At 64.1% G+C, this 21,149-nt stretch overlaps 2 protein-coding genes across 2 annotated transcripts; one reads left to right on the top strand and one right to left on the bottom strand.

Annotated features, from left to right (window-relative positions):
• Positions 1–5,007: 5,007 nt before the first annotated feature.
• On the top strand, positions 5,008–11,620 carry LOC112986777 (POU domain, class 5, transcription factor 3). Its single transcript, XM_064523540.1, has 5 exons — positions 5,008–5,511; positions 8,011–8,122; positions 8,592–8,722; positions 9,424–9,588; positions 10,262–11,620. The coding sequence occupies exons 1-5, from the start codon at positions 5,008–5,010 to the stop codon at positions 10,511–10,513; spliced, it is 1,164 nt and encodes a 387-aa protein (XP_064379610.1). The 3' UTR covers positions 10,514–11,620.
• Positions 11,621–16,656: 5,036 nt separating this feature from the next.
• On the bottom strand, positions 16,657–20,469 carry FUT7 (fucosyltransferase 7). Its single transcript, XM_026106240.2, has 2 exons — positions 20,392–20,469; positions 16,657–17,836 (listed from the first exon to the last, which is right to left on the bottom strand). Exon 2 carries the CDS (start codon positions 17,777–17,779, stop codon positions 16,736–16,738), a length of 1,044 nt encoding a protein of 347 aa, XP_025962025.2. The 5' UTR covers positions 17,780–17,836; positions 20,392–20,469; the 3' UTR covers positions 16,657–16,735.
• Between the last annotated feature and the right edge of the window lie 680 nt (positions 20,470–21,149).

Raw genomic sequence — 21,149 nt, 5'->3', positions numbered from 1 at the left:
ATAAGGGCTATCGCAGCCCTCGGGTCCTCCTCCAGCCCGGCATTGTTTCGCGGGGCTAAATGTATTAGTTCCTCTCCCGGGCCGGCTCTTTGATCACGCTCGCCCCGTGGTGCTGATAGGATCTTGGCTGCTCCGAGTTTCGGCAGCGCCGGAAGGTCGGGTGCTATTGTGCAGCCCCGCGCCGGGCACCTGGGTGACTCACATCTGGGTGACTCACATCTGGGTGACTCACCGTGGTCAAGCGCCCCGGCACGGTGGGGGCACTTGGGTCGTCCCTGCTCTGCCCTCACTGTTCGCCCCGCAGCGCTGTCACTGCAGGGCCAGGCTGGTGTCGTCCTGGGCTGTCACTGGTGCCCTGCACCCAGTCACTGCTGCTGGCTCCCCGCAGGGTCCATCGGGCTGGGACAAGGCTCAGCCTGAGCACCCAGATTTGGCCCCGTGTGTTTGCCCTGTGTCCACTCCATGGGGCAAATCCATGTGGATTTTCATAGGCGAGAGCTTACACGGGAGCTGTCAGGCTGCAAAAGCTGCTGGGATTTCCCTGACACAGAGGAAAGGGGGAGCTGGGAAGGGGAAACCATGAGTTACCCTGCGGCTGGGTGGGTGCTGCCGGCATGGCAGCCACAGGGCCCTGCCCGGAGCCCGTGCTGCGGTGAAGGTGATGCTTCCCAGGCATAGTGAAGTCCTAAGGCCAGAGGGGTTTTCATGCTCTTCTGGGGGCTTCTCTGAGTCTTTGGTGGCTTTTGCTCTCAGAGGTGAAGCCAGCGTCCCCAAACCACCCCCGGCTGGATGATGCAGCCGCCTCGGCCGATGCTTCCCTGCTCTCTACAGCCAGGGAGCCCCTGGGAGCCCTGCATTAGCTCTGCGGCCGGCCAGGAGACCCCCCCCCCCCCCGCCCCGCTCCCTGCCTCCAGCTGCGGTCCTGTGGGGGGGCTGCATTGCCCCCCAGGCCCCTTAAACAAACCGGTGCCATGATCTGGGGCGTCCTGCTTGCTGAGCTGCCCCTCACTCCCCCCCACCAGGGAAACTCAGCCTGTGCAACCCTAACCCCCCCACACCCGGTCCCCAGATGCAGAAGAGGCATCTGTCCTGGAGCAGCACATCTGTCCTGCAACGGCCCAGGGGCTTGGACGCAGGGGCTGTGCTGGGTCCTCCGCTCAGCCCCAGCCGGTCTGGGCCTCAGTTTCCCCCCACCCGATAACCACAGAGAGCAAGGGCTGCTGGTTCAAGCTCACCCTGACGTGGGTGATGCCCGAATTACAGCCCAGGCTCTCTACTGCCGGGCTGTGCTGCAGAGGCTGATTTAACGAGGCCGCGGATCTGGACCAGAGCATCCCCCAGGGCTTTCATCTCAGCCTGGGCTCCCACGCTACCAGCAGCCCTTTCATATTCCCAGCAGCAGCAAGCGGCATCTCCGCAGCTAAGCCCCGTGCTTAATCCCAGCCAAGCCAAACAGCTACACGGAGCCAGGGGAGCTGAGCAGAGGGGAGGCCCCAGCTGCAGCGCGAGACCTGAGGACCCAGACGCCAGGGCCGGGGGGATGCAAGCAGAGCTGAGTGCCCTGCTCAGCTCCGGCAAGGCCCCGGGGGAGCAAGATGTGGGGCGTGGGGGGGGGGGTGAAGGGGGCTGTTCTTGCCTCTCTCCTGAGGTTGATGCCATCATGGACAAGCGGTCTTGTCCCATGCTCATGGGCAAAGCTGGTGAAGCAGGACTCACCAGGCCATGGTCCATGGCCAGGGGCGCAAAGGAAGCTCTCTGTCACCCATCCCCAGCTGCACCCGTCTGTCCGTCCAGCCCTGACAGGCCCGTCCAGCTGCAGCCAAGCAAACTGGATTGCCATGGAGGAGCTTTGGTTTTGCTCCCAGAGATGGGAATTTGGGGGCTGAAACTGCCAGGTTGACTCTTGTCAGATGGACCTGGAGTGCAGCTTTGCAGACATGGACCCAACTGGATCACCCAACCCATGTTGCTGCTGACCACCTCGGCCCCAAGCCCACCGCGTGCAGGGCTGCAGCCCACCACATTGCTCTGGCTCGAGTATATTATGCATTAAACTCTGGGGCTTTCAGCAGAGTCCTCTGACAGCTTCCATCTCACTTGCTGCAGGAGAGAAGGTGGTGTGACAGCGAATAAAACATCTTTGGCCACACATTCTCGCAATATCTTCTGTCACTAAGCCAAGCCAAGCCAAGCCAAACCTTCATCAAACCACTATAAAGCAGCAAATGGGAGTGTGACAAATCCATGTGCACCTCAGTGCCCCCAGCTTTCTGTCATCCCAGCGCGGTGGGCAGGGCACGGACATGGCTTTCTGCTCCCCTTTTCTTAGCAGCATCCCACCGGCGTGCGGTCTGGTTATGGACCGTGGAGCTCGGCCCACCGCAGAGCGCTGCGGAGACGCTGGGACAAGGCTGTGGGTCCGGGGCAGGCCTGGCCACCTGGAAACACTGGAAGGCAACATCCTCCCTCCATGCAAGCCCCGGGAGCGGCTGCCCCGAAAGGAGGAGCTGCCGAGTGCCGGGGACCGGGGTGCGCGGCCCCAGAGCTCGCCCCATTGAGATGGATGGCGGCATGGGGGAGGACGGCGAGAAACCCCACTGACTCGCTCCACATCCCCCAGCGAAAACCATCGCTGCCCACAATGGGCCGGGCTCCTACAAAGAGGCAGTTCAAAGTCAACGTCTCCCCTTCCCCTCCGCCTGTATATGAAAGGGAGCTGGAATGCGTTTGAGGGGCGCGCTGCCTCGGCCGCTTCCTGGGGGGATGGAGAGAAAGAGCGGCTCGGGGAAGGAGGAGGGGGCCCCAGCCAAGAACAATAAATCAAAGGGAAAGGGGGAGTCGCTGGCGAGCTGAAGGGTCTTCTAAAAACGTCGCAGCCGCAGCTGGAGCCCCGGCAGGAGCAGAGGTTGATGGCTGCCCATTGGAGTCCTGCGGCGACACTTCCTCTGCCCGCGGGCGGCAGCCTCCGGAGAGGGGCCGGGGCCAGGCCGGCCTCCCCCTTGACCGCTCTTTTTTCCGCAGCCTTCGGCTCTTCGGAGAGCATCTTTCGGAGGGCTGCCCTGAGCGGCAGGGGTGCAGCGCCGGGTGACGGCCCCGCTCTGCACAGCTGGCCGGCACAGGCGGCCCAGCATCCAGCCAGCCAGGCCCTCCCCGAGCCGGGAAGGGGCTTCAAATGCAGCTCACCCTCTTGCCCCCCTTTTTTTCCTTTATAATTAATATAATTCCTTTATATTAATTGCAATGGGGGGGGGCTGTTTTCTTCCACCCCCTCTGAAACACGTGCACCCGCACACGTCCCCAAGAGGCAGCGGCATGGGTGGATGGGCACCCAGGGTGCTCAGCCTGCGGGACACACAGGGTGCTCAGCACCTTGCAGGAGAGCCCCCGGCTCGGCAGCCACCACCCAGAGCAATCGTCCCATAAATCAGCGGCAAACCCGCCTTCCTTTCAGGCCCCGCCAGAAGCGCTCTCCGAAACACAAAGCCGAGGGGTGGGGGCACTCCTCAAGCCTATCTCGCCGGCATATCTCCCCCGGGTGAGACTGCAGAAGGCTAAACAACAGCTCGCAGTAATCCCGGTTAATAAACAGGGGAAGATGCCGGCAGCCGGCCTGCCCCACGGTCCGGGGAGGGGGGGCTGCCCCACATCTTGCGGGGGGTCACCAGGTACCTGCCTTGCCTGCCAGGCTCCTCCGCAGAGGCTGATGGAGTCAGTGCCATCTCCATGGGGTCGGTGCCACCTCCAGGGCATCGGCCGGCTGCCAGGAGGGTGCTAGAAAGCCACCGCCGACGGTGGAGGGGGAGGGAAGGGGGGAAATGCCTTGAGACCGGGTCTGATAGCACCATTGTGAAGCGGTGGTGCAAAAGGAAAGCCCCTAAGATAGCGAAAATATCACGCCGGCTCCATTGTGGGGCCGATGTGGGTGATAGCCAGGGCCCTGATTAGGCCCCGGAGTGGCACACCCAGCGCTCCGGGGCCTTTCGCAGCCAAAGGCCGCGGCTCTGCAAAGCAAAGCAGGCACCGCCTTCCCAGGTGCAACCCTTCCTCTTGCAGGGCGAGGAAGAGGAGAGCAACAGCCGGAGCGCAAGGGAGCTGGGGGCGCCCCGTTTCCCTTCTGGCCGTGGACTCTAAAGCGCTCGGCAAGGCATCCCTCCGGGCAGCAGGCCTGCGCTTCTCCCCTTCTTGCAGCCAGACAAGATGGGCTGGACGGGCGCTTGTACAGCAGGCCCCGGGCACGAAGGCACCAGCGTCCTGGTGGCCGCTCATCCTCAGTGCTGTCGATGAGGGGCTGCCCGCAGCCCTAGGCAAGGCCACCACCCCAGCAGGCACCTTCCAGCTTAGCTTGGGCCTCTGCAACTGTCACTGTCCCCCAAAGTGCCCCCCCCCCAATGCTCTCTTCCTGCCCTCCACGAGACTCTACAGCAGGCAGTTCCCTGGGTCAGGAGATGCTAAAAGGGGAGTGTTGCCTATGGAGGGATGGAGATGTTGGCTTCCCTCTTGCCCAAGCACCCCGTAAGCTGTGCGCGGGGGGACAGCGAGCCCTGGCCCGGCCGTTTTGCTGTATGAATGGGTTGTTCGGGGCCACAGCACGGCCGCTCGCCAGGTTATATCACCCCACTCGGGTGGGATCCAGCCTTCTTCCCGTGGCCCCGATGGGAAGGGTCCCAGGGAGCCATAAATCACATAGCCGCTGTTTCATTTCCCCTCTGGGCGGACACCCCCGCGGCCAGGTCGGCGGTGCCCCCTCCTCATCCTCCCTCCCCCCCCCAAGAAAAGGGGGATCAAGTTCATGCCCGACCCACCGGTGCGGCCGCGCCGCCGGGGCCAATGGGGCCGGGGCCCATTTCCATACGGTCCGGCCCGGCCCGGCCCGGCCCGGCCCCGCCGCCCTCAGTGGCCCCGGCGGCGCCGCAGCATGGAGGCACCGTCGGGTGAGCTGCGGCCGGCCTGAGCGCCGCGGCCGGGCCTCGCCGCAGCGCCGCATGGAGCCCTAGGGCCGCGGGCACCATGTTCAGCCCGGACGGGGGGCTGCCGGCCGCCCCCTTCGGCCTGCTGCCCGACGGCGGCCCGCCCTTCCCCCGCGGCGGCTACGACGGCGCGGCCGCCCAGCAGCTCTTCTTCCCCTTCGCCGCCGAGCCCGACGGCGGCCGCGACGCCGCGGCGGCGCCCCGCGCCTGGCTGCCCGCGCCCGCGGCACCGGCGGCCAAGGCGGAGGCGCGCCCGGTCCGGCCGTGCCGCCAGGGCTCCCCCGACGGCCGCGCCGCGCCGCCCGCCGCGCCCTGCTGCGGCCCCGCCTGGGCGGCCCCGCCGTGGGGCGGCCCCGCGGCCCCCGCCGCCCTGCCCGGCCCGCCCTTCGCCGCCGCCGCCGCCGCCGCCGCCTTCCCCGGCGCCCCCGGGCTCTGCCCCGCCGCCCTGCAGCAGGGCTCGGGCGGCCTCGCCAGCCTGGGCAGCAGCGGCAGCTCCAGCGGCGCCGCCAGCGAGGGGGGACAGTCCAGCGACAGCGGCGACGAGGTGAGGGACCCGCGACGCGCCCGCGGGCCTGCCCCGACGGCGCCCCGACGCGCTGCCGCCGCCCCGTCCCGTCCCGTCCCGCCGCCCGCCCCGAGGGAGCCGGGGCCGCGCCGGGCCAGGGCCGCAGATGCTGCCGTCGGGGTTGGGGGGCGCTGAGCTCGGCGCTGCCGAGGCGGCGACCGTCGGGGCCGGGCCCGCTGCGGCGAGCGCAGCAGAGCCACCTCGCACGGAGCAAACGGGTCAGCTGCGACCCCCCCGCCCCGGTTGGAAGGGGCGCTGCGTCCTTCACCCTGCTCGGGGAGAGGCTCCCCGTGGCTCCGGGTGCTGCTGGGGGTCCCGGGGGTGCCTGCCCCCAGCACCCTGCCCCCGGGCGAGTGCTGCTTGCTTTGCTGCCCGGTCCTGCCCAAATGCAGCTTTGCACTTTTTAGGGTATTTTTGGCCTTTTTTTTCTCCCCTCTGGACATTTCAAGGCAGAGCTCCCGGGTGGCCGGCGGGGGGGAGCTAATCTCACAGGGTGACAAGGGGACAACAAACCTGCCGGCGGAGGGTATCTCGTTCAGCAGAAAAAGGCTGTGAGGACTCTGCCTCAGCTGCCTGCTGGGTCTCCGGTCCCTCAGTGTGGACACCAGGGCTTGAGAGGCTGGGAACCGTCGTGGGACGCCCTCGAGGTGTCCTGGTGTGGGGCAACCTGCGGCTGCCCTCAACATCCCTGCAGAAGGGCTGCGATCCCTCCTGCGCCGTGATGCCGCTGATGCTGCGCAAGAAGGGGAGCAGCCAGGGTCTGGCTTTCCTCACTGCCATCTCCCAGCCTCTCCGGGTGACTGGGACCCTTTTGCTGGGGCTTGAGGGCATTTTTGAGTTGGGCACATGTTGCTTTATGGTAAAAAGCTCCGCTCACGTGGGAATCACAGGGGCACCAGAGCAGATTCAGGCGGTGGGATATGTCTCGCTGCACCTGATCTAGTGACTGTAACAGTTGCCTCCAACCTGTGTAGGTGTGAAAAGGCCACAGCCGTTTCTCCAAATCCTTTCTGCTGGGGGGGGGGGGTGTGTGTGTCTCACTGGTGTCCTCCCAGGCTGCGGTGGGAAAACGCGAACTTGCATTAATCGACGGGCTCCACGGGGAGCTCCTGGACGGAGCTGCCTGAGCCGGGTGGCATTGAAAGCCCCAGGGCCTGCAGCCTGCTTGCTCCTCAGCTCCGGTGAGGGGCAGGCAGCACGATTCAGCAGCACAACTCGCAGCAGTTGCACGTTTGTTTTTTGTTTTTAAATCCTTTCTGACATAATAGAAAAGCAGCGCTCCCGGGCAGAATTACTCCAGGGTTAACAGCAAACGATGACGTGGATATTGTTTTTCTGAAAGTTTTTGCAAGCTTTTGCTGCTGCAGGTTGGTTTGTTGCTTTTATGCGGAGTTGCTGCAGCATAGGTGCCGAAGGGTGTTAGAAGCACTCAGCCCCCAAGTTGTGGGTGCTGGGGGGTGCGTGCGGTGTGGCCAAACGCCTGGGCTCTCCTGACCCGTGTACGGCTCTGCAGCACCGGATGGGGGTTAGGCAGAATTGTTTTTCTCCTTTGAGAGAGGGTCTCTGTGGCAGCGATGCGCTCGGGTGTGATGCAGGTGATATCCGCAAGCAGTTAAAGGGTGAGACTTGTTGGCAGGAGGCAGCGATATTCTGCTACGAATGTGGGAACTTGGGTTAAATGGTTGCAAAATGCCCACTGCAGCAGTTCGAGATTGTAATGCGGAGAGGAAATGAAGCACTTAGGTAAGCAACTTTCCAGAAGTGAAGAGCCTGGTTGTTGCAAAGATCTGTTCAAAACCCACTCAGATCATCTGCGTTTCTATCATTTTCTTTATCTGAGTCATTTTACCTGCCCTGGCCTCAGCCGGAAACGGGGCTGGTGCCTGCCCCTCTCTCTGTGCTGGAGGGCTGTGGGAGGTGGGTGTCCGTGTCCCCAGGTAGCTGAACCCCGCGGTACGTGTCCCAGGGTGTGGCGGAGGTGAAATGCCGGGGACATCAGCGAACACGCCATGGGCTGTGTCTGTGCTGCCCCTGGGCAGGAGCAAGGGTCCGTGCTGCCTGGCACGTCTAGGGGCAGAGGGAGAGCTGGAGATGCTCCCCACGACCTACCCTTGCACCAGCCATCCTGGCGCACCAGATCAGCCATGCACGTCACGGTCCTGGTGAGCCGCAGCCAGGCCAGTTACTGAGGGGGTTTTCCAGGTGTTTCTGCTGCAGAGCGAGGTGGGGTGGACGTGCTTTGGGATCCAGAGCCCAGGAGTCCTTTGCTCGGGGGTTTGGGGAAGGCCTCTCCTTCTGCACCTGGCTCCATGGCCCTGTGGTGGCAGCGGCCAGCTGATGCCTGAGCCCACCCCACTCCCACTGCTGTGGTGCCCAGGCCCACGCAGGTCCCGGTGTGTGGACCGGACCCCTTTTCTTCCCAGCCTCGGCCCGCGGAGGTGCAAGGGTCCTGCTCTCACTTTGCTTCCGCCCCTCCAGGATGCGCCAACCTCGGAAGAGCTGGAGCAGTTTGCCAAGGACCTCAAGCACAAGCGCATCATGCTGGGCTTCACGCAGGCTGATGTGGGGCTGGCTCTCGGCACTCTCTACGGTAAGAGCCGCTCTGGGTCTCCCCCCCGTACCCAGCGCCCTGTGTCACGGTGGGGAAGAGGAGCGGCCTGGCAGGGGAATGGAGCAGCCCTGGGCGAAGGAGGTTGCTGCTGCAGAGCCACCTACGAAGGAGCCGGTCAGCATGAGTGCCCTGGGGTTCCCTTCTCCTCCTTGCCATGTTTTAAGCACTTCCCTTAAGCTGGAAGGATTTGAGGCTGGTGTGAGCAGCAATAAACTGCTTAAAATAGCTGCAGCTGCTTTTTGAAGGCTGTTTCAATGCTTTAAATCCTGCTGAAATAGCAGGGAAAATGCCCTTAGCAGATCCTTTGGTGCCAGAGGACAGGGCTCATGGGGGGCTGGGGGAGATGGGAGCTGCAGAGCTCCTTTCCCCAGGCAGGAGGTGTGGGGAGGCCCTGACCCAGAGACGGGGAGCTGCGGTAACCCCTGCCCGCCCTGTCTCCCCTGCCCAGGGAAGATGTTCAGCCAGACGACCATCTGCCGCTTCGAAGCTCTCCAGCTCAGCTTCAAGAACATGTGCAAGCTGAAGCCGCTGCTGCAGCGCTGGCTCAACGAGGCAGAGAACACCGACAACATGCAAGAGGTGCGGGGCCAGGAGTCACCTTCCTGTCCTGGGGTGGGGGGCACTATCCACTGGCTGATGAACCCTCAAGCTGCAGTTCCTCCTGCCTCGAAAAAGTGGTTGAGGGAGAGGAGAGCAGCAGGCTTCCCCCTTCACGGTGGCAACTTTCTGCCCTTCTCGTGGCTGTGGCTTTGGTCCCAGCTTGCCAAGCCGTGAGGGGAACCGTACCTGCTGGTGACCAGGTTACCCCTTCTGCAAGACTGGCAGAAGAGCAGAAAGGGCTTCCTCGGAGGGTATGAGCCAACATTTCCAGCATATATCCCTTGCGACAGCTTTGGCAGCTCCCTTCCCCAACCAGCCAAGTATTGCTGGAGCCGCAGATACCGGTGAAAAAGGTGCAGCTGGTGTAAATCTGCAGAGATTTAAATGCGGAAAAATGGGTCCATCTCCCCCTGCGCCACTCGCAGGCAGAGTTAGTGGCAGGACACGGGGCATGGCCCTGGACACGGTGGGAGGAAGCTTGAGAGCAAAGTCTTCTACTGCATCTCTCTGGAAAGCAACTGCTGTGAAAGAAGAGGCTGTGCTGATAGACATTCCCAGGGACCCGAGTCTGTCCCCATCCCTCCCCAGACCTTTGCATGCATCTCCAGAGGCTGGGAGGGACGTTCCCAGCCCTGGGCTGCCCTGTGACCGAATGCCACGGCCTCTCTTTCGCTTTCCAGATGTGCAATGCAGAGCAAGTGTTGGCTCAAGCCCGGAAGAGAAAACGCAGGACCAGCATCGAGACCAACGTAAAGGGCACGCTGGAGAGCTTCTTCCGCAAGTGCGTGAAGCCCAGCCCCCAGGAGATCTCCCAGATCGCCGAGGATCTCAACCTGGACAAAGATGTAGGTTTGGCGGGGTTTGGAGGACAGGGAGGGGAGTCGATGCCCGGGCAGTGGTGATTCCTTGGCACCCCATCAGGCCAGATGAATGTTTTTCTGTGGAAAACCGTGCTTCCATTTGCAGCATGATGGTAGTTCACAGCGGGATGTTGACTTTCTCAAGAGGGTTGGACATGGTGGGTGAAGGACACCACAGCTGAATATAGCCGGGCCACCCTGGCACCTTGTGGAAGGTGGGGCTGGGGAAGTTCATGACTCCCATCTCTCTTTGGATCAGTCTGCCCACCTGGACACGTTCTCCGCAAGGGTTCGGGTCACCCGGGATGTGCTGCTCCTAGAAGCAGGGGATGGAGGAGGGTAGCCAGTCTGAGGGCCGGTGAGAGTCCTGCTGCCTTGGGAGATGGAGTGCAGCGTGCTGGGAGCAGGCTGGGAGTGGGTTGCCCCAGCTCGGTGTGGGGGAGCTGCAGGAGGGAGGCCAGGGCCGGGTGGTCGCCTGGCCGTTTCCTAGTGTGCCTGTCCATCCTGAGCCCCCAGGAGGAGCCGCGGCAGGGACGGAGCCGTGCTGGAGGTCAGGATGCTCTGGGGCTGTGGAGATCCACCGCCAGAAGGGCTTTCTTGTCTCTAGCCTGGAGTCTGAGCTTGCCGAGCTCATGCGCCCGCGTCCCATCCCTCGCAGGTGGTCCGGGTCTGGTTCTGCAACCGGCGTCAGAAAGGCAAGCGGCTGCTGCTGCCCTTCGGCAACGAGGCGGAAGGGGTGATGTACGACATGAACCAGTCGCTGGTGCCCGCCAGCCTGCCCATCCCGGTGACATCCCAGGGCTACAGCCTAGCTCCATCCCCTCCTGTCTACATGCCGCCGTTCCACAAGGCCGAGATGTTCCCTCAAGCTCTGCAACCCGGGCTCTCCATGAGTAACAGCAGCCACTGAACCAGGGGCTGCGGGGGCCGTTGGGGAGCTGGATGGAGGTGTTTCCCAGACGGTGCGGCTCGGCTGGTTCCCTGGAGGCAGCTTCCTCCCCTCGCCCTGGAAAGGCACGTGGCTCTGGTCCCAGTCCCCAAGAGCCTGGCTGGGCCGCTGGCTGTTTTCTGGCTTTTGGTGCAGGAGGGGCAGAGGAAGGGCCGGGAGCCGGGCGCAGAGGTGGTCCCCACTCTCTGCAGTTGCTCCCAGCCCTTCCCAGTTAGGTGAATTTGCTGGTCCCAGTGCTCCCTCCTCCATCCCGTGCATGGGGTCAGCATCCCCTCCTCCCTCCCTGGGGCGGGGGCAGCTGCTCCTTCCTCACTGTGACCTGCCTATGCCAGATGTGCCCGGGGCGCTGAGCGGAGCCGCCTTTGCCTCTTCCCAGCTGAGCTGAGCTGCTCTCCTGCAAGAACCGTGAAAGAAGCATTTTTAAATTTGGGGTTAAGGGTGGGGGGTGGCGGGGGGGCTTTTTTTTTTTTCCTTCGTGGTTTTGGTTGTATTTCTAGTTTTTAAAAAGTGAAAATCTTGGTAGCGATTTCTAGTTTCCCAGCTGCCCCCTCCCTGGCACGTAGAGCGGGGCCGCGGGCACCGGGCTGGGGGGGGCACCCCAAAGGCTCTCCCCATCCTCCTGGGCACCTGGAGCTTGCCAAAAAGCCTGAGGGCTATTGCGTGGAGCGAGGGGAGCCCCCGGCAGCCCCAGCCCCGGTTCGGCCTGCCTCATCTTGCCCCCGGCACCCCCCGGCTCGGGGGGGCTTTGGCCCCGTGCCCACCCACGGGTGGTGAGGAGGTGGCAGAGGGGCAGGCAGGGAGGGCTGGGGGTGTCTGCCCTGGCTCCGGTGCCGCTCCAGAGCCTCTGGGACCTGTTTCGCTTGTCAGCCAGCGTCCCCCCCTGCCCCCCCCCCAAGCCTGGCTGCCCCCAGGCCGCCTTTCCCCAGGGAGGGGGCCGAGCCCAGGGCCCACAGCGTGGCCAACACCGTCCCGTCCATGCCGCTAGCACCCCCGTGCCATTGAGCTTGCTGTAGTTAATGATTCCCCCCCCCTTAATCATATTCCGTCTGGCAATGAAATAAATCTCAGTTTTTGGGGCATGAGAGCGCATCGGCCCTTTCCTTGCCTCCGTGCTGCAAGGGGCGAGGGGAGGCAGCGGCTCAGAGCCCCGGTTTCCTCGGTCCCCCCCATCGCGGGTTCGGATCGCATCCTGCCGGTGCTGGCACCAGCGCTGGGTTGGCCGGCGTGTGGGGGCCTGCGGGGGTCCAGGGCAGCAGGCAGGGCCCTGCCTGCGGCTGCTGGCTGGCAGGAGGCAGGGCAAGGTGCGGGAAGCCCCCCTAAGGGAGGGAGCCCGGCTGGGGGGTGCCGAAATCCAAGGCGGCGGGTTGGTGCCTCCGAAGGAAAGTTGGGACAGGAAAGTCGGGGCAGGCATGGGTTTTGCCGCCCGTTGGACTTGCAAATCAGGTGGGAGGGGGCACCCCGGCGGTAACAGCAAAAAAACCCGCAGCGGGGGGGAGAAGCTGCCCAGAGCGGGCGCCAAGAGGACGGGTCGCCTGCCAGCCTGTTTCCCGCTGCTGTTTTCTCCGTAATTGCTTTTGGGAAGGAGGAAAGTCCAGCAGGGTCTCGCTCGAAGCCTTTTCTTCCTGCCCGAGCAGGAGGACGGCATGCTCCTGGGGGGATAACCGCGCTTCTCCATGTGACGTCCCCCCACCCTTCCCTGTGTGCAGCAGCACACGTGGCCCCCCGGGGATTTTTCCCACAGCAGAAGCAATGAAATGCCCAAAGCTGTAGTGCAGCTGGCCCTGAAAAGCCCCTTTTTTTTTTTACTGGCCACCCCTCAGTTGCCAGGAAAGGAGGATTTTTTAGATGAGCCGGGCTGCGCTGCTGTGCCGGAGCGGGGTTACGCTCGGCGGCTGCTCCTGGGGCCAGGCGGCAGATCCCATGGAGGGCAGGGGTGCAAAACCAGGCTGGCTGCCAGCGCCGAAAGGCAGGTGCCCGTTTGCTCTCCGCCAGCTCGGCCCCGCTTGCTCCCTTCGCTATAAACCCCAGTGTCTGGTGTGGTCCCTCCGGCCGCGTTGGCGTGGGGGGTGCTGGCGGCGGGCAAAGGGCGATTTGATAGCTGCGCTTCCAGTATTTAATCCTGCGCATGCAAAGGGGCTGTTTCCACCCGGGAAGGCTGTCGCATCCCCTCAGTTTGCTTCTCTCCGCGTTTCTGCCATCTGATTTTTCCAGGCGGGCAAGCTGCGGAGCAGCGGTGTGGCCCTCTGCTGCGGTTTGCACCGCTGGGCGGAGGGTGGCATCTGAGCCAGAGGTTGCAGCAATCCCATGAGCCCGGCACGCCGTGCCAAACCGAAGCGCGGGAGAGAGGTTTGGGTGACGCTGGGCAAGCCAAGAGGGGTCAGCGGGGCTGGAGGACTTTGCAGAACTGCACGTGGTGGCCAGAAGCCACGTAGAAAATGGGGCAATTCTGCGTAAAGCCCAGAGTGGGGGGCTCGTGCAGCTTTGGAGATTGCCTGGATGCGAGGAGAGAGCCCAGAGCCCCGGCAGCACCGAGGGGCAAACGCTACCAGGAGAGACCCACGGGAGCAAAGGGGATCGCGCCAAGCATGGCCGCAGGGTGTCTGAACAGTGGCCGGGACAGCGCAGGCTGCCGTGGGGACGGATCCTGGCCCCGGTGCTGCTGCGCGGGGTGGCAGCCCCAGCAGGGACCGTGCCCGGTGCACCCGCAAACAGGAAGGGCAAAGGGCCTCCGCACCGGGCAGGCGGGCGTTTCCGCGGCCGGCGTAGGTGGGACGCGCTGGCTGCACGGCGGCTGTCAGGCAGGTGCTGGGAGCGCTGGGCAGGCAGGATCTGGGCACGGGGGAAGTGGCCTTGGAGGCACCCATGGGTGCATCTGCTCCAGCCCGCTGCCGCGTTGCCCGCTGGAGGAAGGAGAGCGCAGAAGGGGCAGCACTGGGCGATGTTTTGCATTCACGCCGGGTGAGGTGGTGTCACCCACCGCCAGCTCCTGCGGGGCTGCGGGCACGGAGGGGGCTTGGGGTGTCCCCGGGCCTGAAACGAAGGAAACCGGAGCGAAAGTTGTGGCCAAAGAAGTCATTAATGGTGGGAGCTGCAGAGGCATGGGGCGAGGGGGGCACGGGGGTGCCCCTGCACTGAGCACGGCAGGGACTGAGCAGTCAGGTCCCTCTGCTGGGTGCTGTCACCCAGCCCCAATGTCTGCTGCCTGCCCAAGCCACTCCCAGCCTGGATGGGTGCTTCCCGCGGGGCACCTGGGGGCCACCCGTGCCCATGGTGTGGGGCATGTGCGGTGCAGGGTGCTCACGGTGCAGGGTGCCTATGATGCAGGGTGCCCATGCGGTGCAGGGTGCCCACAGTGCAGGGTGTGTGTGGTGCCGGGTGTGCACGGTGCAGAGGATGTGGGTGGCACAGGGTGCACAGGGTGCCCACAGTGCAGGGTGCTCATGCAGTGCAAGGTGCCCATGGCGCAGGGTGTGTGTGGTGCAGGGGGTGCGGTGGCACAGGGTGCGCAGGGTGCCCACAGTGCAGGGTGCCCATGGTGCAGGGTGCCCATGGCGCAGGGTGTGTGTGGTGCAGGGGGTGCAGGTGGCACAGGGTGCGCAGGGTGCCCACAGTGCAGGGTGCCCATGGTGCAGGGTCCCCGCGGTGCAGGGTGCTCATGCAGTGCAGGGTGCCCACGGTGCAGGGTGCCCATGGTGCAGGGTCCCCGCGGTGCAGGGTGCTCATGCAGTGCAGGGTGCCCACAGTGCAGGGTGCCCATGGTGCAGGGTCCCCGCGGTGCAGGGTGCTCATGCAGTGCAGGGTGCCCACGGTGCAGGGTGCCCATGGCACAGGGGGTGCGGGTGGCACAGGGTGCACAGGGTGCCCACAGTGCAGGGTGCCCATGGTGCAGGGTGCCCACGGTGCAGGGTGTGTGTGGTGCAGGGGGTGCAGGTGGCACAGGGTGCGCAGGGTGCCCACAGTGCAGGGTGCCCATGGTGCAGGGTCCCCGCGGTGCAGGGTGCCCATGGCGCAGGGTCCCCACGGTGCAGGGTGCTCATGCAGTGCAGGGTGCCCGTGGCGCAGGGTGTGTGTGGTGCAGGGGGTGCGGGTGGCACAGGGTGCGCAGGGTGCCCACAGTGCAGGGTGCCCATGGTGCAGGGTCCCCGCGGTGCAGGGTGCCCATGGCGCAGGGTCCCCACGGTGCAGGGTGCTCATGCAGTGCAGGGTGCCCACGGTGCAGGGTGCCCATGGTGCAGGGTCCCCGCGGTGCAGGGTGCTCATGCAGTGCAGGGTGCCCATGGTGCAGGGTGCCCATGGCACAGGGGGTGCGGGTGGCACAGGGTGCACAGGGTGCCCACAGTGCAGGGTGCCCATGGTGCAGGGTGCCCACGGTGCAGGGTGTGTGTGGTGCAGGGGGTGCAGGTGGCACAGGGTGCGCAGGGTGCCCACAGTGCAGGGTGCCCATGGTGCAGGGTCCCCGCGGTGCAGGGTGCCCATGGCGCAGGGTCCCCACGGTGCAGGGTGCTCATGCAGTGCAGGGTGCCCGTGGCGCAGGGTGTGTGTGGTGCAGGGGGTGCGGGTGGCACAGGGTGCGCAGGGTGCCCACAGTGCAGGGTGCCCATGGTGCAGGGTCCCCGCGGTGCAGGGTGCCCATGGTGCAGGGTCCCCACGGTGCAGGGTGCTCATGCAGTGCAGGGTGCCCACGGTGCAGGGTGCCCATGGCGCAGGGTCCCCACGGTGCAGGGTGCTCATGCAGTGCAGGGTGCCCATGGCGCAGGGTGTGTGTGGTGCAGGGGTGTGGGTGGCACAGGGTGCGCAGGGTGCCCACGGTGCAGGGTGCCCACAGTGCAGGGTGTGTGTGGTGCCGGGTGTGTACGGTGCAGAGGGTGGGTGGGGTGCAGGGTGTGTGCAGTGCAGGGTGTGTGCGCAGTGAAGGGTGCCCATGGTGCAGGATGTGTGTGGTGCAGGGGTGTGGGTGGCACAGGGTGCGCAGGGTGCCCGTGGTGCAGGGTGTGTGGCGCAGGGTGCCCCCAGTGCTCACAGTGCAGGGGGTGCCAACAGAGCAGGGTGCTCGCGGTGCACAGCGCGCGTGTGGTCAGGGTGCCCACAGTGCAGGGTGCAGCATGTGGCCCAGGGCACCCTCGATGCAGTATACACGCGTGACGCAGGGTGCCACAGCGCCGGGTGCCCGCAGTGCAGCGTGCGCGGGTGTGTGCGCAGTGCAGGCAGCTCACCGGCAGGGCACCCACCACACGGGGTTCGCTCTGGGTGCCCTGCACGGCAAGGGGCGACACCAGCCTCGACGGCTTCCCGCCTGCGCAGCGTGCGTGCCGAAGGGGAGCGAGAAACCACAGCGTCTCTCTCTGACTCAGCCACGCACTGAACAGGCTGTGATTGCTCTCGAGATAGCATCCGGTGTCCTGCCCGTTCGCGCTGCCTCCTTGCAGCCCACATCCTCCCCGGTGCAGTGACACCCACGGCTGGGGAGCAGGGGTGGACGTAACGGGTGCTGCAGGGCTGCACCGGGACGTGGCAGAGCAGAAGCTGTCGGAGCCGGGGATGCGCGCGTGGGGGTGCGTGAGCTCTCCCGCCCTAGCTGCAGGGTGCTGAGCATCCCGGCCAGGACGTGCCAGCTTGGCCTGAGGTCCTGGCATCTGCCAGGATGGGGAGAGGCAGCTCTTCCACACCAGGCTGCAGTGATCTAGCCAGAAAAGTGGCCTCAAGGCCTCTCCACCGAGGCTTCACCACCCAGCAAAAGGTGCCAGGAAGCCACAGAGTGATTCTAGGCCATGAGGGGAAAGAGGCAGGTCGGGGAGCCTTGGCTGATTCCTCCCTCTGTCCCCACCAGCCCTCGGCCCAGCCCAGGTCCCAAACTGCAGGCAGAGCCTCTGGAGCACATGGTTTATTTCCAAAGCACCTTTTTGTCATCCCAAACAAGGTGGCGAGGTAGGTCAGTACTGGGCTGGGGCGGGGGTTTGGTCACATTTTGCAAGAACTCAGGTCATGCACAGTTGCTCAAGGTCACATTGTGTGGCAATAGTGGGGCTGGGATGAGAGATCAGGACTCCTGGGGGCCCTCCGTGCCCAGCGTGCTGTTTCACGGGAGGGTGCCCCACTCTCCCCCCACAGTGCTACCTACTGCTCACACACATCCGTGGTGTCTCCAGACATTGCTGAGTGTCCTCAGCACGTGCCAGCTCTGTGCTAGCCATTGAACCAGCTCTCCAGGTCGGGATAGACACGACCCTGGGGCAGACTGGGGTACCTGGTGCAAATCATACAGATCCGCTCCCTCCAGTCGGTGTAGAGCTTCACGCTGTACCTCCTCTGCCATGCGAAGAACCGCCGGTAGCGGCTGGAGTTCATGGTCTTCAGGAAGCTGGCCAGCTCTGCCAGGGACTCAAAGTCATTCACATGGATGAAAGAGTCTGCAGGAACAAACTGCTCGTAGTTGGCCCGGGGAGGGCCCAGCACCACGGGCACAGTGCCAGCCATCAGCGAGTTCCTCCAGAGCTTCTCGGTGATGTAGTCCCGGTGGATGGAGTTCTCAAAGGCAAGGTAGAACTTGGACTTTGACGTTGTTGGCAAGAGGCAGTCCTTGCAAAGTGGCTTTTTGTTTGCCTTCCCATATATGTCCACGTGGAGGTACCTGGAGAGGTTTTTGTAGATTTCTGCTCTTTTCTGAGTCCTGTGATAATTGCTAATAACCCAGGACACCAATCTGGTCTTCCTGGGGATGTTCACAGTGGCTGACCGGTTGGGCACCAGCTTGCCATAGGGGATGAAGATGTCAGAGTCTTGTCTGTATGTCATGACCCAGTTGAAGGTTTGGTTCCATCCTGCTAAAGCTTTAGTGTTTGTGGGGGACTCCAGGGAGACCCACAGCCAGTGCTGCCCGGGAGGCTTCTCCTTTGGGAGCTTGTCCCTGCTCTGCTGGAGCACGTTATGGTGGAACACCACCACGTCTGCCTGGTTGAGGAGCCCGCGATCCACGGTGAGCCAGCAGCCCATGATGTTGTAGAGCTCTCTGCAAATGTCCGTGCTGATGTTTGGAGCCTGTTTGGAGGGCCATTCCCAGACCAGGATCATCAGCGGCTTAGTGTGCTCGGGAGCTTTACTGAAGATGTCAGACAAGTTGGAAACGTACTTGAGGTTCCAGAGCATGGTTACGAATAACCCAGCAGTGATTAACGCTTTCACGCTGGGCAGGCTCCGTGGTGACCATGGCAGCATCGATGCTCGGGCCATGCCGGCGGGTTGCTGGCTGGGCTGATCGTCACCTCCTTGCACCCCGAGATCCCAGGCCTGTAGCAGAGGAGAGCCAGCGAGGGAAGACATCAGCTCAACTCGCCCAGGAAGAGGGGCCGGGCCGCACGCAGGTCCTGGATGGTGGGGAGCAGGGAGGTGCCAGGGCTGGAGGGGGTGGAGAAAGGGCTCCTCTGTGGTTCTCCCTCAAAACTAAAATCCTAGCAGGGGGCTCAGAGCCAGCAACGGGGGAGAGGACATGCAATCCCTGGAGACTGCATGCACCAGGTGGTCCTGCACCAGGACTGGGAGAAAAATGAGGGGTAAAAAGGGGCTTCCTGGGATCAACCCCACAGGCCCAGCGGGACTCGCCCGGCCTCCTCCACCAGCCCCTGCTGCCACGAGGGCCCCCCCCGCCAGAGGCCCTGCCGTCGCTGGGTGCTCGGGCCTTGCAAGGGAGCAATGCAACTTGCAGGGCCCAACCCTGCTCACCAGGCACTTTACATTTTGGCCAGGCTTTTGTGTTCTTTTTCTTTTTCTCCCCCTTCTTTTTGGGGTTGTCTTTTAAGCTCAGGAAATCCCTTGTGCAGCATGACATCAAAAGACCGTGCCTGAGGCTACGCTGACAGGGTAGGAGCCAGCTTACATGACCCCTTCGTGCCACGGCTTTGCCATCTTTCGTGTCACCCTGGCACACTGCAGAGTGGGGCCTGTCTCTGGGGCGAGGGAGGCTGCTCCCAAAGGCAGGACACAGAGCAGACGAGCAGGGAACCACCAAGAGACACCCACCCCCCTGTCACAAGGGACTGGCACCTCTCCTAAGTAGAAGGGAGGGATGCTCTCCTTGTTACTTGCTCTGTGCCTCAGTTTCCCCAAAATGGGGATAGCTCTGCTCCACCATTCTTGCTTTGCCTGGGACATGTTGGGCTTGAAATGCAGCCAGCCTTGCTGCAGCAAAGCGGGGAGAAAGGTGCTGGTCTGCCTGGGGCGGTGCAGGATGGCACCCACACTAAAGCACAGGGAGGAATACTCCGGGAGCGGACCCAGCCAGGCACCTAGGCATCGACCAGGCATCTCCGGGGGTGACCGGGGGGGGCCAAAACCCTGCTGGAGCCAGAGCGTCCTGCCTGGGAAGCAGCTCCTGCTCTCAGCAGCTGCAGCGGTGGCAGGGCTCTGCCAGGCTGTGGGGTGCTCAGGGGCAGGGGGAGCCCAGCCGCCCGGCAGCACCACCTGGGAGCGTGGGACAGGCTGGGAGCTGGCTGCCTTGTTTCTGGGGTGTCACGAATTTCCAATCAGACGCACCAAGCAGATTCGCCACGCTGGCATCTTCCGACACCTGCACTGGCCTCAATTTAGGGCAGACTCAGCTAGTGCCCAAGGCAGCGACAGCGGTGTGGGCAGAGGGTCCCGTGGCTCTGCCGTGCCCGGGCTGGTCCGGGGCTCCCGGCTCGTGAGCCTCAGCCCGGAGGCGCATGGGAACCCGGCCGCCCGCCATCCGGTGGGAGCCGCACGCTCGCACCTTCGTTGGCTCGGCCGCGGTGCCCGTTCGCCTCGGTTAGGGGTGTTGTTTGCTTTTTAGCACAGGTTGAATGTGCTGATTAAAACGGAAAGCAGCAGCCGTGGCTGCGGGTGACCACGAGCAGGCTGCGAGGAGGTGGCACGGCCCCGGCTCAGCACCGGCCGGGCCAGGTTAAGCCCATCCAGCAACGCCGTCCCCCCTTGCGGCTACCTGGCCAGATGCTACGCGGCTTTTTCCCGTGCTCCTGCAACGAGCAGGATGGCCGGGGAGCAGAGCGGGCTGCAGGGCACGGCTCTGGGAGCGCTGGGAGCACTGGGAGCTCAGCGTTTCCAGCTCAGGGTCTTGCCGCTGTCTCCCAGCTCTGTTTTCCCCCCTGTATGGGCCGGCTGCATTTTTGCAGAAGTCGCAGCCAGATTTTTGAGCAGGGCTCAGCGCCTGCAGGCTGCCCACAGTGCTCAGCACCGGAGATGGTTTCCCTTGCATGGTAACCTCTGGGAAGCATGTTAGGAGCCCAAGCCACCTAACCGAGGCTTTAGAAAGATGTCTGTCATCTGAAGAGGAGGGTTGGGAGAGCTCTGCCCGCTCCAGCACTTCCCACCCCGAGCGCAGCCCTCCCCCCCGGCCCCGTGCACAGCTCTGCACTGCTGTCCCCAGCATCCCTGGCCATCACCCTGAGTGGGGAGGCAGCCTGGCCCAAGGCCCCGCCGCTATTTTGGGGTGTGTGTTTCTGACAGGCTGTTTCTAAAGCACATGTGGGTTCCTGCTTCTTGCTCAGTCCCTTTCCACCAGCCAAATAGGCAAGCAAGGAATAACGGGATTTTTAGGTTTGGCCCAGGCTGTTTTGCTCTTTTTTCAAGGTGGATCCAGTTGGTGACCCCCGATTTAAACCCCAGGGAGCTCTTCTCCCTCCTCCCCAGCTCCCTCGTCGAAGGGATGCTGCCCCAATTTCGGGGGGCTGCTGCAGTGGCAGAGCTCCCAGGTCCAAGCGGAACCAAGCTCCCGGCAGTGCCAGGCACGGACCTGTTTCCCGGGACCGCGGCGCGCGGTGGCCGCGGATGTGGCGGTGCCAGCGCGTGGGCTCAGCCCACAGACTTACCGGAACGGGCAAAGCTTCACGGTGGGTCCGGGGAGCGTGCGTCTGCCCCTCTGCGTGCGCCCGGGCAGCCGCGGGAGCCGGGCTGGCTGGCAGCTGGCGGCGCTTGGCAAGGTCACTCGAATGCTTCCTCTTTTTTGCGGTTTTGCCACCTCCCGGCCGCTGAGCGGGTCCTTCCTGCTGTGCTCGGCTGCTAGCACAACCCTTTCCGAGCACTTCCCCCCCGTGCTGCACCCGACGCCGGTGGGGGCTGTGGCGGGGCGGGTGCCAGATGGCTGGATCCGGGCTCTGGGGTCAGATGGGCATCCCATGGCTGGTTGCATGCCCCCTGGCTGGGTGGGTACCCCAGAGCTAGGTGGGTGCCCCGGGGCTGGGTGGGTGCCCCATGGCCAGGTGCATGCCCTATGGCTGGGTGAGTGCCCCATGGCTGGATGTGTGCCCTGTGGTTGGGTAGGTGCATCATGGCTGGGTGGGGTGCCCCATGGCTGGGGGGGGTGCCCCATGGCTAGGTGGGTACACCATGGCTAGGTGGGTGCTCTGTGGCCAGGCACATGCCCCTTGGCTGGGTGAGTGCCCCATGCCTGGTTGCGTGCCCTATGGCCAGGTGCATGCCTGACGGCTGGGTGGGCACTCTGTGGCCAGGTCCGTGCCCCATAGTAGTGTCCAGGCACCCATGGGAAAGGCACCCCAGTGTATGTGCTGATCACCACTTTCTGTGCCTGCATAATCTGCTCTGTCCCCTCATGGCTGCCCTGTGACCT

The sequence above is a fragment of the Dromaius novaehollandiae genome, chromosome 20 (assembly GCF_036370855.1).
Source record: "Dromaius novaehollandiae isolate bDroNov1 chromosome 20, bDroNov1.hap1, whole genome shotgun sequence".
NCBI classification, from domain to species: domain Eukaryota; kingdom Metazoa; phylum Chordata; class Aves; order Casuariiformes; family Dromaiidae; genus Dromaius; species Dromaius novaehollandiae.
This window is presented reverse-complemented; position numbering and strand designations above follow the sequence as displayed.

What these genes read in the sequence shown, in the direction of transcription:
- LOC112986777 (XM_064523540.1), top strand. Translation starts at nt 5,008, where the DNA reads ATGTTCAGCCCGGACGGGGGGCTGCCGGCCGCCCCCTTCGGCCTGCTG. An exon ending in CCAGCGACAGCGGCGACGAG is followed by an intron (nt 5,512 to 8,010) that starts GTGAGGGACCCG and finishes CCGCCCCTCCAG; the next exon opens with GATGCGCCAACCTCGGAAGA. An exon ending in ATCTCAACCTGGACAAAGAT is followed by an intron (nt 9,589 to 10,261) that starts GTAGGTTTGGCG and finishes CATCCCTCGCAG; the next exon opens with GTGGTCCGGGTCTGGTTCTG.
- FUT7 (XM_026106240.2), bottom strand. Translation starts at nt 17,779, where the DNA reads ATGGCCCGAGCATCGATGCTGCCATGGTCACCACGGAGCCTGCCCAGC.